General features: G+C 41.1%; 2 protein-coding genes across 2 annotated transcripts in view; both read left to right on the forward strand.

The window, feature by feature from the left end:
* The window catches only part of ppp2r5b (protein phosphatase 2, regulatory subunit B', beta), a 34,762-nt gene extending 24,398 nt beyond the window's left edge, over positions 1 to 10,364 (forward strand). The window contains exons 8-13 of the mRNA XM_020095782.2: positions 3,104 to 3,157; positions 3,602 to 3,652; positions 3,752 to 3,871; positions 4,468 to 4,595; positions 4,729 to 4,830; positions 5,713 to 10,364. Of these exons, the coding sequence (XP_019951341.1) occupies positions 3,104 to 3,157; positions 3,602 to 3,652; positions 3,752 to 3,871; positions 4,468 to 4,595; positions 4,729 to 4,830; positions 5,713 to 5,935 (678 nt within the window). The 3' untranslated portion in view covers positions 5,936 to 10,364. The remainder of the gene's footprint in view (positions 1 to 3,103; positions 3,158 to 3,601; positions 3,653 to 3,751; positions 3,872 to 4,467; positions 4,596 to 4,728; positions 4,831 to 5,712) is intronic.
* A 1,093-nt stretch (positions 10,365 to 11,457) lies between these two features.
* Positions 11,458 to 14,275, forward strand: LOC109634803 (glycoprotein hormone beta-5-like). Its single transcript, XM_020095498.2, has 3 exons — positions 11,458 to 11,590; positions 12,474 to 12,678; positions 13,946 to 14,275. Exons 2-3 carry the CDS (start codon positions 12,475 to 12,477, stop codon positions 14,132 to 14,134), a joined length of 393 nt encoding a protein of 130 aa, XP_019951057.1. The 5' UTR covers positions 11,458 to 11,590; position 12,474; the 3' UTR covers positions 14,135 to 14,275.
* The last annotated feature ends 1,990 nt before the right edge of the window (positions 14,276 to 16,265 follow it).

Consider the following 16,265-nt stretch of genomic DNA (forward strand, 5'->3'; position numbering starts at 1 on the left):
ATAAATGCTTTTAAAAATGCAGGTATCTATCATTATTTGCTGAAGTCTTTAGAGACTCCAATCCTCCACCTGCTGTAGTGTGTGACTGGCTTTATTGGCTCCTGCACTGTACCTTCTATCCCGGGGGATTGGTTCTAATTAGCATCAACAAACTCTGCTATTCAGAATGTGTCTCTTGTGTTTCATGTAACAGTTTGCCAACATTTGCCTTGAATATAACGTGTATATGTAAGGGAAATCTTTATTAAATGATGTGATAAAATATGATTCACATAAAATCTCAGCAGTGGTGGTCAGTGGTTTCTTCAGTGTGTCACATCCACCACTAGGAGGCAGAGTTGAGTCAGATAATGTTGCATAAGATGAATTTGTCTTTGAAGTAGATAATGTGTGCCTTTGGTGTGTCTCTGTGTGTGAGTATGTGTGATTGGGATGGTGCACAGACGCAGACGGTGGCCACTCTATTGTGTGTGTGTGTGTGTCCTTGCATTTTATTCCTGTCACACGGTATTTGATTATGCAGAGGGTTTGCTCTTCACAAACTGGTCTGTAGTGTGTTTGTGGGCGGTAGCGTGTTTGAATATTCTGGGTCTCAGCATCACCGTGCCCTACATTTCTCCTCCGCTTCTCTCTCCCTGTGGTTCACACACATACATTATTCACACTCACACACGCTCAGTTTGACGGGGTCACGGGGGAAACGGCGCTCGTGGACAGCAGCAGTGCTGCACTCAGTAGGTGCGGCTGCACAGGACTGACCCACTTCTAATATCTAAATATCACAAACATAATGTCACACACGCACCTTCTCATAATCTTAAAGGATTCTCAGAGCTGTGAAACACACTTGAATCATCCTTCCTGTGGCCTGTGAAGGGTTTTCCCATTTATATTCATATTACGTTATTATAATAACAGCTGTTAGAGCTGTGGAGCCACAACATGGTTACAAATCATGGTGCCAAATCAAAAAGCAATAGAACTTTTGCTTGTTTCCTAAGAAACTGACAAACATACCCTTAATGTTTCAACTTGTGTACGTAATTACTTTTAAAAAGAAATTAGAGTTTTTGTGCTGTGAAAGAATGCCATAGGTTAGTGTTTTCCAGGTACTCTAATTTGATTGGTGTAATATTCCCTGTCGTATGCACTAGGCTATTTTCGTTCCAACTGCCACACAAACTTTTTTTCCGTTGCTTGGTCCCGTTAACACTTTTGCATGTCACCCCGTGGCTCTGCACGTTGGTGACTTTGTGCAGAGTAACGTGTGTGCTGAGGTTTAAGGACGACTCCATACTGTGAGTTTTGACAGTCTGGCCATTCGCCTACGCCACAGCTGGACCCACGAAATAAAGACAGCTAACGCACCCTTCTCTTTATAATGTCTAACTTCTATGCACGTTTAGCATTTTAGGCTAGGTAGTTTTCATTTTCCAGGTAAAAACCATAGACTGTGTATAAGGATGGACAACAGGACTCCTCCCCTAAAGTAAAGCCAAAGCGACATAAACCAGACTAAAACGACAAAGTACCTACATGTCAAATCGATTTCTGTTTCTGTTTAAGTTTAATAATTAATTGGTTATATGATGCTATAAAAACGAGATGAAAACATCATGATTGACAGCTGAGACTGACTCATGATTGGTCAAACCTGTGTATTGGTGGGATCTTGAGGGTTCGGTCACAGAAACGTGAATGTTTCAGCAACAAAACATCTTCTGTGGGGCCTTGATACTGTAACTCCATCAAGCGATTGATACTGTGCATACTCTGTTTTCAAGATGGTTGTGTTTTAATCTGGGTTAATTTTGGTTGAATTTCTAGAAAGTGGGAGGAAGTGAAGATGCGTCGTCCATCTTTACTAGTTGAACTAACTTGGTATCACGACGGGTCATTCCCACTGTTTAGGGTTGTGAAGGGTTAATCCAGTGAAGATAATTCAGTGTTTGTACAGTACCTGATAAAGTGAAAGAACTGTAAAAAGGCTCTCTAGAATGACTCCAGAAATAGAGCTTAATTTGACCTGTCACCTTGACAAATCAATAATGGTAAAATCTCAGCCTTTAAAAAAAACTACGGCGTCCATTATCCTCAGCCAACGGCCCCGCGCTCCCACAAAGCCTGTCCTGACAACAGAATCCAACATCATATTTACCCCGAGCCATTCCTCTAATGCCTCGCTAATGCCTTAAATAGTTTGACCGTGCAGCACCTTGATTTTAATCCTCGCCTTTTTCCTGCTTTACTTTTTATTCAAGCCTGACATCCCTGCTTTCAGCGCTCCCTCCGCACCCTCTGTCTCTTTGCCGCCATTATCATGTTGTGGTGTGAGTGAAGGACGGGAAAGTTAGGGAGCAGCTGGAGTGCAGTCAGCGAAGAAAGGTGCGCGGTATGAAGGAAAGAGGATTAGGAAGGTAAAAAAAAAGATTAGATGTGTGGAAGATGTGAACGCCAGAGAGACAGACGATGGAGCTGCAGGTCAAGGAAAAAGGAGACACAAACAAAACTCATTTTCCCAATAACCATCATGTGCTGCCTGTCCTGTGTGCAAATAGAAAACTGGAAAAATCCGGTGTTCTTCTATTTTAATAACAAATAATCCTATTTATCGTATTTATATAAGAGTCCGTAACAAGACATAAATAGGCATGAAGAGAAAAGACAGAGGCAGAGACAAAAGGTCTAAACTCTATCTCACATTGCCCTTGAGGGACTTTGTGTGTGTGACATCACTCCTTCCGAAGTAAACACACGCACACACAGTCTCCGTCGCCACGGTGCCCCGCTCGCCACGGCAACCGGCCCTGGGCGAAGGGGGCAACCGCAAAACACACATGCACACACACACACACTTTCGCAGAATAATCGGAAATGATTGCAGATCATATGAGGGGAGACAAGAGGTGATGTAGAACAAGACACACACACACACACACACACACACATCTCTCATTGGAAAACTTGTCTCTCCGATCTTTAGCAGTGTGTAATCCTGAGGGATAACTGCTAAGGTCCCTATTGTCTCTTTGACAGCTTTAGGGAATGTGTGTGTGTTTGCTCTGGTATGCATGTTCTAACCTCACCTATTCTGTCCTTACAGCTGGCCTACTGTGTGGTGCAGTTTATGGAGAAAGATGCTACAGTCACTGAATATGTAAGACTGGTTTTTATTACCTTACCATAATGACCGTGCAACAACACACTTGCTAATTAAATTCAAATGATAATTCGGCTTTGTTTGTTTCTGGTTTGTTACTTTATTTTTGTTGTCATGCTTTTTGGACAAAAGTCAGATGATATCATAGAAGTTCCATGGAAGTTTTAAAGCTGCACTAAAGGATCTTTTTCATATAAACAGTGGGTAAAAGATGTCACTCATAGTGATAAACTCTGCGTTTTAACATTTCTTAGATCATTCTTTTGGTTTTGGGGCCCAGAACTTTACTGTTTCCATAAAAAAGCTTGGAGAAATTCACTGTTTACTGTCTGACAATCGGTCTTCATATGATTCCCTGAATCAACCACGGCTCATTTTACACTTTGAATAGTTCACAAATGTAAAGTTCACTGCAGCGTTATACACTTTTTATCTCTGCAGATCATCAGAGGGCTGCTCAAGTACTGGCCCAAAACCTGCACGCAGAAAGAGGTGAGAAAGCTGATGAGATAAATCTCTATGGACATCGTAACAGCTTTATTTTCTTTATTGTGTGGTATTAATTGGGTGTTGGTGCGTGGTGTGTGTTAGGTGATGTTCCTGGGGGAGATCGAGGAGATCCTGGATGTGATCGAGCCGTCTCAGTTCATCAGGGTCCAGGAGCCGCTCTTTAAACAGATCTCAGCCTGTATCTCCAGCCCTCACTTCCAGGTTAACACTGCATACACCCCTGTCTGCATTCAGACCATGCAGGAATATTAAGTGTTATCTAAAAATATGGGTCAAAATTCTAGAAAATGATCACTTATATAGTGACACAAATCAATTATTCATGTTAAAATTATAACATAATCCCTCCATATTATGTTATATTATATCATATTATATTGTGTTATTTTATCATATAATATTTGAAGGCCTTGTTATGTAATGATTTGGCCCTTAAATTTGAACTGAATTAAATTATTTTTTGCCTTGTTTAGATATATTATATTATATTCAGAATCGTTTTTTAATTGCCAAGCAGGTTTACACATACAAGGAATTTGCTGTGGTATATCTGTTCAAGCATAATATATACAAATAGGAAACACAATTATAATATAAAAAAATATTAGGGGAGGGATTGTGTAAAGTACAGTTAGTCCGTTATTTGCCATGGGAAGTTAAAGTGTCCCAGACAGGGACATCAGTGTAGTCCAGTGATATTAAGATATTATATTATATCATGTGATATTAGATTAGCTTAATTCATATTATTATCATATTAGATATAAATGTTTAAAAAAGTCTGTGTGTGTGTGTAGGTAGCGGAGCGAGCCCTTTACTTCTGGAACAACGAATACATCCTCAGTCTGATAGAAGAGAACTGTCAAGTCATCCTGCCGCTGGTGTTCGCCACCCTCTACAGAGTCTCCAAGGAGCACTGGAACCAGTCAGTGACACACATGGACACAAACACACACATCAGTGCAACTCATGACTCCATTCATAGCTTCTGGTCATTCTGGTCAATCCCATGAGCCACACGACCAATCAGATTGATTATGTTCTGTCTGTCCCTCCAGGACCATCGTGTCTCTGATCTACAATGTGCTGAAGACCTTCATGGAGATGAACAGCAAGCTGTTTGATGACCTCACTGCCTCCTACAAAGTGGAGAAACAGAAGTGAGCATGACTCACTCACTTTGTGTGCACGAGTGTGTGTTTGTGCGTCTGTGTGCGAGTGTGACAACAAGAGGCAGAAGCCGGAGGCTCTTAAGTCATGCTTTCGACAGTGTTTGTTCCATTATCCATCACATTGTATTTCATATTGTAAACTATGCATCACTTAGGTCATCTTTTGAACACACACCACATCATGACTCCACTTGTTCAAACTCAAGACAGAGGATACTACTGGGGAATAATGAAGGAGTAGTTCCACATTTTGAAAACAATCATATGTGCTTTCTTTCTACCTACTCGCTCGCTCTCTTGGGTTTGTAAATTAAAATCCATCACATATCCCAGGCACCTGTCTAAAGACCTGTGGTGACAATGTTTTTAAGGGTGGAAGGCCCAACCCACATCTTTAAGGTTTGGATTTTTTTGTGAAATCATTAAAAAACAAGAAATTCCAGTGATTTATTTATAACATGTCTGTCTCTCTGAAATGATCAAAAGTTGAAAAGGCCTTTGTGAGTGTTACACCACTGCTGTGCCATGCTGATATTCACCAAGAAAAGTTTCAGCATTTAAAAAAAACAAATTGTGCTTCATCATTTTTCTGTGACAGTTTGTAAGAAAGCAAACGATTCCTTTAATTTAAAGGGCTATAAAATAATTCTAATATTTAAATTATTATACCTTTCTTCTTTTATCAATCTCCTCTCCAAGCATTTTCTCTCTTCAACTCATTCTCCTTTTTTCTCTTGAACATCTTCTGCTAGTCAAGGGAGAGAAATCTAAACGTGTTGCCTCACAGTCATTGGATGCATCATTTGGCTTGTTCATCAGGTTCTATTCCTACCACATCTCTCTTCATCCCTCTCTTTTTCTCTCCTCCAGGGAGATGAAGCGAGAGAGGGAACGCACCGAGCTCTGGCGAGGCCTTGAGGAGCACCAGGAGCGCTGCATGCAGATGCTCACCGAGGCCGCCCGGAACCAGCGTAACCTCCAGGAGCGGGGCGAGAGAGGGGACCCGCCGACCCCGTCTTCCCCGCAGACGGCCCACCTCGACCAACCCGAGCCCAAACCCAGCGGGGCCTCTTCCGGGGAGAGCGCCACCTAGGTGCTTCTCTAAGGCGATTGCGTAACACAGGGGTCAGGGTGGGGCAGGGAGAAGATGTGAAGTTGATGGTGTTTAGTGATGGGAGACAGAGAAAGGTACAAAACAAATCCTCTGTTTTTCTATCTTGCATCATCGAGCGCACAAGCTCAGTGATCCAAGGTAAAAAAAATAAAAACGTACCTCTTTCTGGACAGAGTTGTGTGAAACTGGTTCACTTTTTGCTGTACACACATTACGTTGCGGATCAAAAGATGAATATCGTTCAAAAGTGCAGACCGTCATTTAAAGGTAACGGCTGGTTTATTAAACTGCAGGTCGGTGCTTAAAACGGTAAACTCTGGCCTGCTTCATACCCTGCCTCAAAACAAGAGATGAAATTTCTCTTTTGGTGCAACACTAACCGACTTCAACACACATCTAACTTGTCCCAACATTTAACCAACCGAGTCTGTACTGTGGCCTCGTATTTATCTTTTGCTCACAGATGCTTATTTCATGCGTGGATAGCACAATACATTAATAAACAAAAGAAGCAATTTCACACAAAGGTCCCAACACTGTTGCTGCGCAGAACAGACACTTACACACACTCTCACTCACACACACACACACACACACACTCTCACACACACGCACACACACACAAACACACACACACACACACACATACCTGCTGTAAATATGAGATAGAGCTACAGAGTGTATCCAGGTCAAACAAACTGATTCAAGCACCAAAATATCTCACTCACACACACACACAGTACATGTTGACTCACACAGCTGGTTCTGGCGCTAACTCAGCTCCTGTTCTGTCGGGTCCCACAAAAAGGTCCAACCGATAAAGATGATGATAATGATATAAAGTACAATAATGTTCCTTCTTCTTACTTGTTACTCTACTACTACTACTCTACTCTACTAAGTACTACTGATGATGATGATAATGTTTTTATATATATACATATGTCTCTGGATATTTCTGTAGTGTATTAAGGGAGAAACACTAGTGTAGCAGATACCACGAAGGGGGAAGGCCGGCTCAAAGTCTGATCTCACGTCACATGTTAAATGAACGAGGCCATAATGTGAGCGCTGAAATTCAGCGGCCTTCCCCTTTAACAGACATTAAAGATGGGAAGAGGCGACTGGATTTGTGGTGGCTGTTTTTCTTTTATTTTGAAATGTTCGATGTCGGTGGTATGGTGGGTGGCCTGCGTAAACCCCCCCCCCAAAACTTCCAAGTTTAAAGGTCAATACTGTACATTTTTCAAAGCTGTTTTCTTCCAAACAAAGGCACCGTTTTATTTACCAAATCACATTGTGAGGCCTTGTAAAGCCAATTTTTTAGATTATTACATTTTAATTCTTGTTTTCTTTACATGGGGGCAGTGTCTGTTCTTGTCCTCCCGCGGATTGTTGTGAGCCAGAAATGACGTCATCTCCGTCGGTGCACAGCGTCGTTTCGGCTGCTAGCGCATCTCCCGACCTTTTTGACCTGGCTCTAAATGGATAGAGCTGGAGACAAGAGACTGCGAACGACATTAATGGCATTCTGCAGGAAACTGTGGAAAAGCCTCGGCAACTGGTTTGTCAAGGCAGAGAAGGGCACAAGCCTGATGGAGGAAAGGAAGCTGGTGCCAAAACTGCTCTATTTGTGATTCCTTTTCTTCTTCTTTGCCTTTTTCTGGTGCTATGGTCATATTTTCTCCGTAGCGACAGCCCTGAATCACTGCGCCTCAAAGGGGAGACATCTTGTTGACGTGACAGTTGGCGTGCACATTTACCAATCCATCCAGCTTAACCCTAGTTTAACAGTGCCCCCTACTGTCGATCAAGATGTTAATCACATCGACACAAATTAAAGGAGGAGGACCCACTCACAAAAACATCACTCCATAGCGCCTACACCGGTCAAAAACATCACCGTGCTCCTTTCATTTTTACGCTTCCGTACACAAATACGCTTTTTTTCTGAATGTCTTCGTTAAGAGTTGGGTTTAGATCAACCCAGCATACAACCAAACAGAATCCAAGCAGATCAGCCCGTCTCATGCAACACAGCGGCCACCAGACGATGAATGACGTGCACGATACGTGTCTCAAACCAAAAGAAAACCACCACAATCCAGTTGGATCTCAGAACCCAGAGCGTCTGTTCCTTTAGGCTCAGCAGACCTGAAACTGCTAGATTGCGACAATGATGATGACGATAACTTTTTCGGTGTGAACCAACAAAAATCTGTTTATTCTTGTCTGACTATTATGATAGAGTGATGGGATGAGAGAGAGGGTCCAAAAAAATTTGAAAAAAATTATTTTAGCAATATTTTCATTCTTTCAGGATAATCTGTGTTTTTCGGGGGTTAAACAAGAAGTGGGTGTTGCACTCACACGTTTACCCCCCGCACTCGTTTTTACTCCTGTTGCGTCCTTGATATTCACATTGTCTTAAAGGTACTTTCTGTGTACATTTATTTGATGAAAAAAAAATGATTTTTGCTTTGTAATTATGTTGTTTATTTTTTGGGTTTTTGTATGATCTTGTTCATTTTGTGGAAAACTGATACTGATGCTATTTATTTTCTATTTGATCAGGAAATGTAACCTTATTTGAAGATGAAGGTTAGGTTGTGTACGTGCGTATGTTTGTGTGTGTGTGTGTGTGTGTGTGAGCATTGGTGTGTAACCAGTGAGTGAGTCGGCAAGCCGGAGATGTGCGTAGATAGAGCGAAAGAGAACGATCTCTAACCTTGTCTCCTTCCTAAAGGGCAGGGTTCGAATCCGAATGTATCGTTAAACTAATCTATTGATTGTTTTTTAACGCCTGAGACGCAGAGGCGCCCGTCGGCTGCTTCATAAACCAAACGTTCAAAAACTCTTTCCGACCAGCAGTTTTTTCCAAAACGCTCACCTCACATCACGCCTGAGTCGACAAGGTTTTGAAATCCATTGAAGTGGCAGGCCTCAGATCAGCATGCAAAGTTTTATTTAGCTGTTCAAAAATTCTCGTCATGCATGTTTTAAGTTTGGTTGACTCGTTCTGGTGATATCCGGCTGTGGTTACACCTAATTTGCCACCACGCCCTCATACACAAGAGGGTGCTATTTTCAAATGTTTCACTCTATTTGCAGGTACTTAATCCATCATGCAGGTTACAACGTTTGTTACAAATCAAATATTGCGAAATTCAAATTGTCGACCTTGGAAAACATTAATATAAAAACTCAAGGTTCACTTACTCTTATCTGTAGCTCATTATCACATGGTGCTCATCAGGGGATGGAGTCGATCCATCTCCATGACAACTGGGCAAACTCCATCTGCTGATGAAAACAATTTGATTGAAAGCTCTGGAGAAAAGCTAAAATTTGAAGGTTTTTTACACATTTGATACAGATTCCCAGGATTTAGATGAATCATTATCTTAAAAAAAGCCAGCAGTGCCAAATACAAAAATAAGTTCAGTAAAATATAATAAATTTGTCTGAAAGATCAACTGAACCCTCCGTTTGGGTGTTTTCTCTAAGCACCACAATGATGTACGCTGATGGATTAGGTGTAACCACATTCTCACTCCAAACCTGCACCTGCAGACACCGTTAACCAACCTTTCCATTTAGTTGGATTTCAATAATTGTTTTGATTCAGGCATAAAAAAAAAAAAGCTACAAAAAAACACAACCGAAAAGAGACAAAACGTGACCTCACTGTCATTAAACTGAGCTTGTTTTATTTTCTTTTGGCTATAGCTTATTCACCAACCCTCTTGATTGTTGTCAGTCAGTCTGCTGACTCGTGGGGGGAAAAAATGAACCCCAGCTCCCACTGTTCTAGAAATCTCAGTGATATCGATATCAATAGTAGGCCTATTCCTCAGTTCTGGAATTCCGTCGTCCATTTTAGAGCCGCTCCAGAACAGGAAGCAAGAGAAAAGAGAGGGTGCGTAGAGAGCTCTGGCCGTCCATCGCCATCAGACGACATTTCCTCCCGGTTTAAAAAACTTTAAATCAGAGAGGAGAGTCGACTGGATTTAATGAAAGCAGCGAGTAAAGATTAAGATGCAGAGGAGGAGAACGACAGAGGAACGACAAGACATAAAGTTAAACACGATAGAATGGCAATAAGTCAGAGCAACAGTAACAATGGAAATGTGATGTTACCGAAAACCTACAACCGCATTACGTAGCAATTTCACTAAATTTCTAGATTTGCACTGTCTGCCCAACGGTCTGTGTTTGTTGTGCTGAAGAAAAAGCTTAGGGACGATGCAGGAGAAGAAGAAGAAGATGTATATTTTGGGGACCAACACAGTGGTGGGGGGGGTTTGAATGTAGAGAGGCTTACTGCTGTAGGTAACATTTCAGGGGGTGTAGAATGGAGGGGAAAAAAAACTATGTGCTAAAAATGAAACTTCACTTTGAGAAAACACTCAGAGAGTCTGTGCTTTTTATTGTGTCACACTTGTTTGTCTCTGCAGCTGAGTATAAACCCGAACCATGATGTCATCACTTCAATATTAATCACTTACCAATATTTGTTTGACTTAATGTAAAAGAAAACTTGTTGTGTATTTGAAGACTAGATGATTGCGTCACAGCGGCTCAACTAAACCGTCCCTTTTTGAAGGCCCCTTTAAAGTGCGTCCTTCTGTCCCAGAGAAATGAGGGGCCCAACATGTGAATCCTCCCCTGTCCAGTGTCCTGATCAGGGGTCATTGAACTTAAACTGTTTTTCAAGGTGGTCTTCTGTAGACCAGACTGTCTCAATTCGTTCTGGCCTTCATTGTCTTTGCAGCCTACAAAGGATGCAGCCCCTGAATTGAGACACAGCTTATATAAAGTTGGATGACATGAATGCTCTTCAGAAGTGAAGCCAAACTGTCTTGATCGCCACCTGGTGTCGGCTGTATAGGTCATTAACCCAGCCTCCTCTGTGTCAGTGGATGGGACATGGACCAAAACAAATTTCTAATTATACGTCAAATAAAGGTTTCTTATTTCTTCTTATTTTAGGTAGTTCTGCCCCCCCCCCCCCCCCATTATGATATTCAAGTGTTTTAATCATCATATTTTTGCCTCTTTTAGCTTGTTTTGTCATTAATACCACAAATGACTCTGGTACCACCTCATTTCCTGCTGCAACCCTGCAGCTTTTCTCAGTAGAACAGTTCCGATAAAGCAACCACACAGCACCTGCATGATGCTGCTTTTTTTAGTCATAGTCAATCTACGTTTTATATAATTATATGATTTCATAGGTTTTAAATTGCCCAGAAAAAACTGCCTTTCTTCTGTTTATTTATTTACAAGTCCTTTGTCAAGTGAAGTGCAGACCTTCCTGACATCATTGGGAGTCAACTAGTTGGATTAAGAACTGCACACACACACACACACGCTCATGCAGAGAGATACAGGCCGAGGTTAAGAAAACATAGACAAGCATCAGTATTTTCCAGGGAGTATCCATTATTTCTGGCTTGGGGTCTCTAATGGTATTTCATTGTAATTGCTATGATGTCAGAGTGTCCGTCCGCCCCAATGGCCTTCTAAAAACAATAACAAGGACAGATTGGTTCCATTCACTGGTTCTTTGAGCAGAGAGAGACACACACACAGGAGTCAGCTCAAACCTCTGCGAGATCTTCAGCCGAAAAGGTGAGATATATCTTTTTTTATTAAACGTCCATTAAGATACAGCAACTAATAACATAAATTAGCAACTTAAAGTCCATTTGAACAGACTTTGAATTGACTTAGTCGCAAACATTATTGTTAATAGGCTATTTTACATAGAATGAGTTTAGTTTCATAGCCTATAGTCACAGTGAACAGTGTGGTGTGAGTAGTGCCAGAGCTTATGTAAGGATTCCACATCATTCTGTTCATGCAGAAAGCATTTTAATGTCAGTGAGACGTTCTGCAGGCGTCTCCAGTTGTTTCAGTGCAGTTTGAGTGGTCTGTGTCGTCTCCAACTCAAACACAATGAGAAAAACTGCTGCTTTTCAACAGAACGACATGAAGTAACCTCCATGTCAGATTTAACATGGTTTTGCATTCAATCTTTCTTTCTTTCTTTTGGAGGTACAACTTTTGACTGTTAAATTTGCCAATTAATACTTTTTACAGTGTATTAATCAGTGGTGCTGTTGGCTGCAGTGGCCAAAATAGTCACTAGAGGGAGGCGTGAGTCGTGCTGAATGCCACACTATATACGGATCATCTTCTACAGATAGATTGTCAATATGTAAACATTTATCCCTTTTTAGAGTTCGTCCTGAATGTTTAGTATATATTCAGGTTTATGTCATTGATTCACAGCAACAGTGTTATTTCAAGCCTAATGATTTTAATTCTCTTTACTTAATATTGATTTCTTTGCTAACAATGTAAAGATATCAAAAAATTACCCCTTTCCTCAGGTTGATCATGTGCAGCTGATGAATAAAAGACATACGATAATAATGATAATGATAATTTTCCTCCATCAAAGTTACTTAACACTTCTCTCTTTATTACTCTATCCATCCACCCTACCCAGCATGCATCTCCATCCTCTGCCCCTCTCCGTCCTCCTCCTCCTCCTGGTTGCCAAGGCAACCGTGATGTGCGTTGTCGTGACGACAGCGCTCCACGGCTTCCGAGGCTGCGCCGTGCGAGAGTTCTCCTTCGTGGCCCAGAAGCCCGGCTGCAAGGGACTACGCATCACCACTGAGGCCTGCTGGGGGCGCTGCCACACCTGGGAGGTAACAAAACAGACATGACGTGTACACACACACAAACACACACACACATGGACTCACACAGTATAGAGACAGAGCATCCGTGCCACTTTTTTCCATTGCTATTTCTGAAAGCTTCCATTATACTGGAAGGATGAGAAATCAAATGAATGATTAATGACCCAGGACTCAACCCAAACCATAAGGAGGTTGATGACCCACTCCCAGCTCCGACCCATATGCTACTGTCATAAAAGATGCTCACGTCCCTCCAAGTTGGGGGAGGGTGAGCAAACTTTTACTGGACGTGTTCTCGTCTGCAGAGAATCAAATTTCACCTCAAGAGTAATTGAAAAACCAAGTTTAGTGGGTCAGGAATGCCGTCAGACAGACCTCTGTCTTCAGAGGAGAAAAGCTCTGAATCAGCAACAAGTGGCGATGACTCACGGTGGGAGCGTCAGTGCAGAGTGTCATCAGCACGCTTTTCTGACAAAACAGAGAAACAATCTTCTCGAGGTTCACTTTCTACATCTGGAGGCTTCCCGCTACATTTAATGCCTTGGACTTGCTTGCACATCTTGTAATCTTGGGTGGAGCTAGAAACAAAAAACGGATGAAGACAGTGACAAGTTCATGTCCTCAACACACTCTCACAAAAAGTGGACAAATGTTATATAAAGCAAGATAACTAATGATGAGTCTGACAGAGTTAGTTGTTGCATCGTTTCTGGAACTAACAATATCCATGCAGCCTGAGCGCTGTGATTGGATGGTGACAAAAAATAGATAATAAGCAACATAATTAGAAGAAAAAACAAAAATCATAACAGCACAATTATTTAGTGACGTAAACAAACTCAACATTTCATTTTCAGTCCAAAAAGGTTTTCCCTCAGCTGCTCCTGAAAATACAGACACTATTTTACCTGCGTTTATCTCATCATGCAGACAGTACAGACCTCAGCTGCCAGGCTTTTAACCATATCACCTTGATTTTAAGGTTCTTTTAATGACTTATAAGACACGTAACATTTTAAATCCTCAGTGTGTAGCAGATCTTTTACCTCAAGAATCTCTAGTAGAGGCCTTTTGACTTTTCCAGACTCTCCTCTGAAGCATAAGGAGGAGAGAGCTTTTAAAATAAAAGCTCTGAGGCTGTGGAGCACCCTGCCTGAAGACAACATACTTTTATCTTACCTGGTTTTACCTAACTCATTGATAGTTTTTGTTTGTAAATTAGAGAGACGCTCTAGTAATCTGTGTTCCCTCTGTGTGTATGTAAACCCTCCAGAAACCTGTGCCGGATCCCCCCTACATCCAGCGACACCACCGCGTGTGCACGTACAGCCGTATCCGCCACATGACGGCGCGGCTGCCGGGCTGCCTGCCCAACGTCTCCCCGCTCTACCACTATCCCATGGCCCTGCACTGCCACTGTGCCATCTGCTCCACACAGGACACAGAGTGTGAGACTTTCTGAGGGGCGATGACAGCAGGAATCTCACATTTAATGACAGGGAGAGTTTTTGAAAGAAGGATACTTGATGACTAAAGGCCTTGTGTGTATCATTACTCATGTGTCTGTATGTAAGAAAGGAGGAATAAAAATATTAAAATACAAGATCTGTGATCCTTTGTCATAATGTTACTAATTCTTGATTTAATCACATACAGATAAAGACACTTTTTTATTATGCATATGAGTAAAAACACCACATCATCTGTAGCTTTCATTATTTACTATTTCATTATAGTCACATGCATTTTGTGTTTCAACTATTCTTCTGTATCTGTGTAACCAGGCCACGTTACCAACCAGCCACTGTGGGCAACTACTTGTATTTAGTGTGTCCATACTATCAAGTAAATTAGAAGAAAAGTGAAAATGGTTTAGGACATTTAATTGAACACTGAGTCTCAAATCAACACCTTTTCATTTGTGCATGTTATTGTTCGAATGAATAAGATTTGACTTGAACATGACGTGACTCAAACACCATTCACAGAGAGATGGCAGTGGTGAGGTCACTGGGGGCATCTGTTGTGTGTTGACACTTTACACATGGTGTTAGGCAGGATTATAACAACAAAGAAAATACCACAACAGATTTTAAACATCTATCTTACACTTCTTATTGATACTTTTAGGTTGAAAACACGTTGAATGATCATCTTTAAGAGGAGAAATAAACTTGTTTGCCACAGTTTGTGCGGTGATGCGCTGATCTGTACATTCTCTCCTCTCCGCCGCGAGCCCAATGCATGATGGTATATATTGTTCCGTTAGTGTGAGTGATTTCGGACGCAGCTTGTTTCCTGCTCCTCTGTTTCTCTCCGCCTGCTGTAATGAGTCACACCTGAGTTCAATCATTCCTCCATCTTTGTCAGTTTGTTTGTTCACGTGTTGGATTTCCAAATGTTTCAGCCCTGCTCACTGTTGTTTCCAAGTTTGGTCTTACACTTTTTTGGAGTTATTTGAGTTTGGATCTTTTAGTTCGCCTGCCAACTAAACCGTAAGTCTGCTTTTTAAAATGAAACCACACATGTTAATACAATAAGTTATTGTAATGTGTTTGTGTAAAAGATAAAGCAAAGGTCGACATCAGCCACGAACAGTTGCAGAATAGAAATTTATTGAAAATACATATTCATCACAAACTATACAGTGCATTCTTTCTCTTTTCATTTCATTGATTTGTCAAACATTCTTTGGTTTCATCAATAGATATTATTATTTACAAAAATGTCTTTCAGTTCAAATTCATAAATATAAATAAATTTTGTACATTCTTTAGTCTCGTGTCTGGGTTTAGTGGTTATTGCAAATAATGGAACTATGTATTTAAATGACCTTGAGTCCAAACGCTGACGATATAGTGAATTTTGCTGACATTTCAAACAAGTCAATGATGAGATGACATAACTGCCTCACTTGTTTTTATTCATGTTGTCATACAGCCTGGTCTTTTAAAGTTTGAGACCACTGTGCTTGGACTACACTGTATTTCAATATAAACTATATATAATATGATATGTATATATAATTCAGTATGAAAGAGTTTGAATTTGATTGAGTCTGCATCGTGCTTGAGTATGAATGAGTGTGAATATTTTTCATTTCTATTTGTGTACATGTAACTGTAAAGCCAAGTTTCACTTTTTGTGACAGAACGTTTATACTGGAACACACGCGTGTCGATCAAGTTTTCTACAAGAGCCGCCCTCACATCACATTTAACACAACAAACAAAACACTTCTATCTAATGAGGGCACTAGACCTAGCCTCAACCGTCACAACTTACACACTAATATTTTGCAAAACAATTTTTTCCGCCTGCATTCAGGCCCTTTGTCCACCGGCAAACAGAGTTTTAAGTCAATAAAGTTTAGATTTTTGCAAACGCCTGCCAAGTTGAGCGTCTTAACCCTTAAAAAGCCCTTTGAGAAAGTGGGGACCAGTCACAATTTCCTCACTTTCCCAAAATGTCCTCACTCCATAAGGTCTCTGCAGCCTCACAAAGACATCAGTACACCCACACGTCTTATTGGACATTCAAAAGTGTGAGTTTTGCATTTCAATATAAAAGCACTGGGTAAGTGATCCAGATCC

The sequence above is a fragment of the Paralichthys olivaceus genome, chromosome 22 (assembly GCF_024713975.1).
Source record: "Paralichthys olivaceus isolate ysfri-2021 chromosome 22, ASM2471397v2, whole genome shotgun sequence".
Taxonomy (NCBI): Eukaryota; Metazoa; Chordata; class Actinopteri; order Pleuronectiformes; family Paralichthyidae; genus Paralichthys; species Paralichthys olivaceus.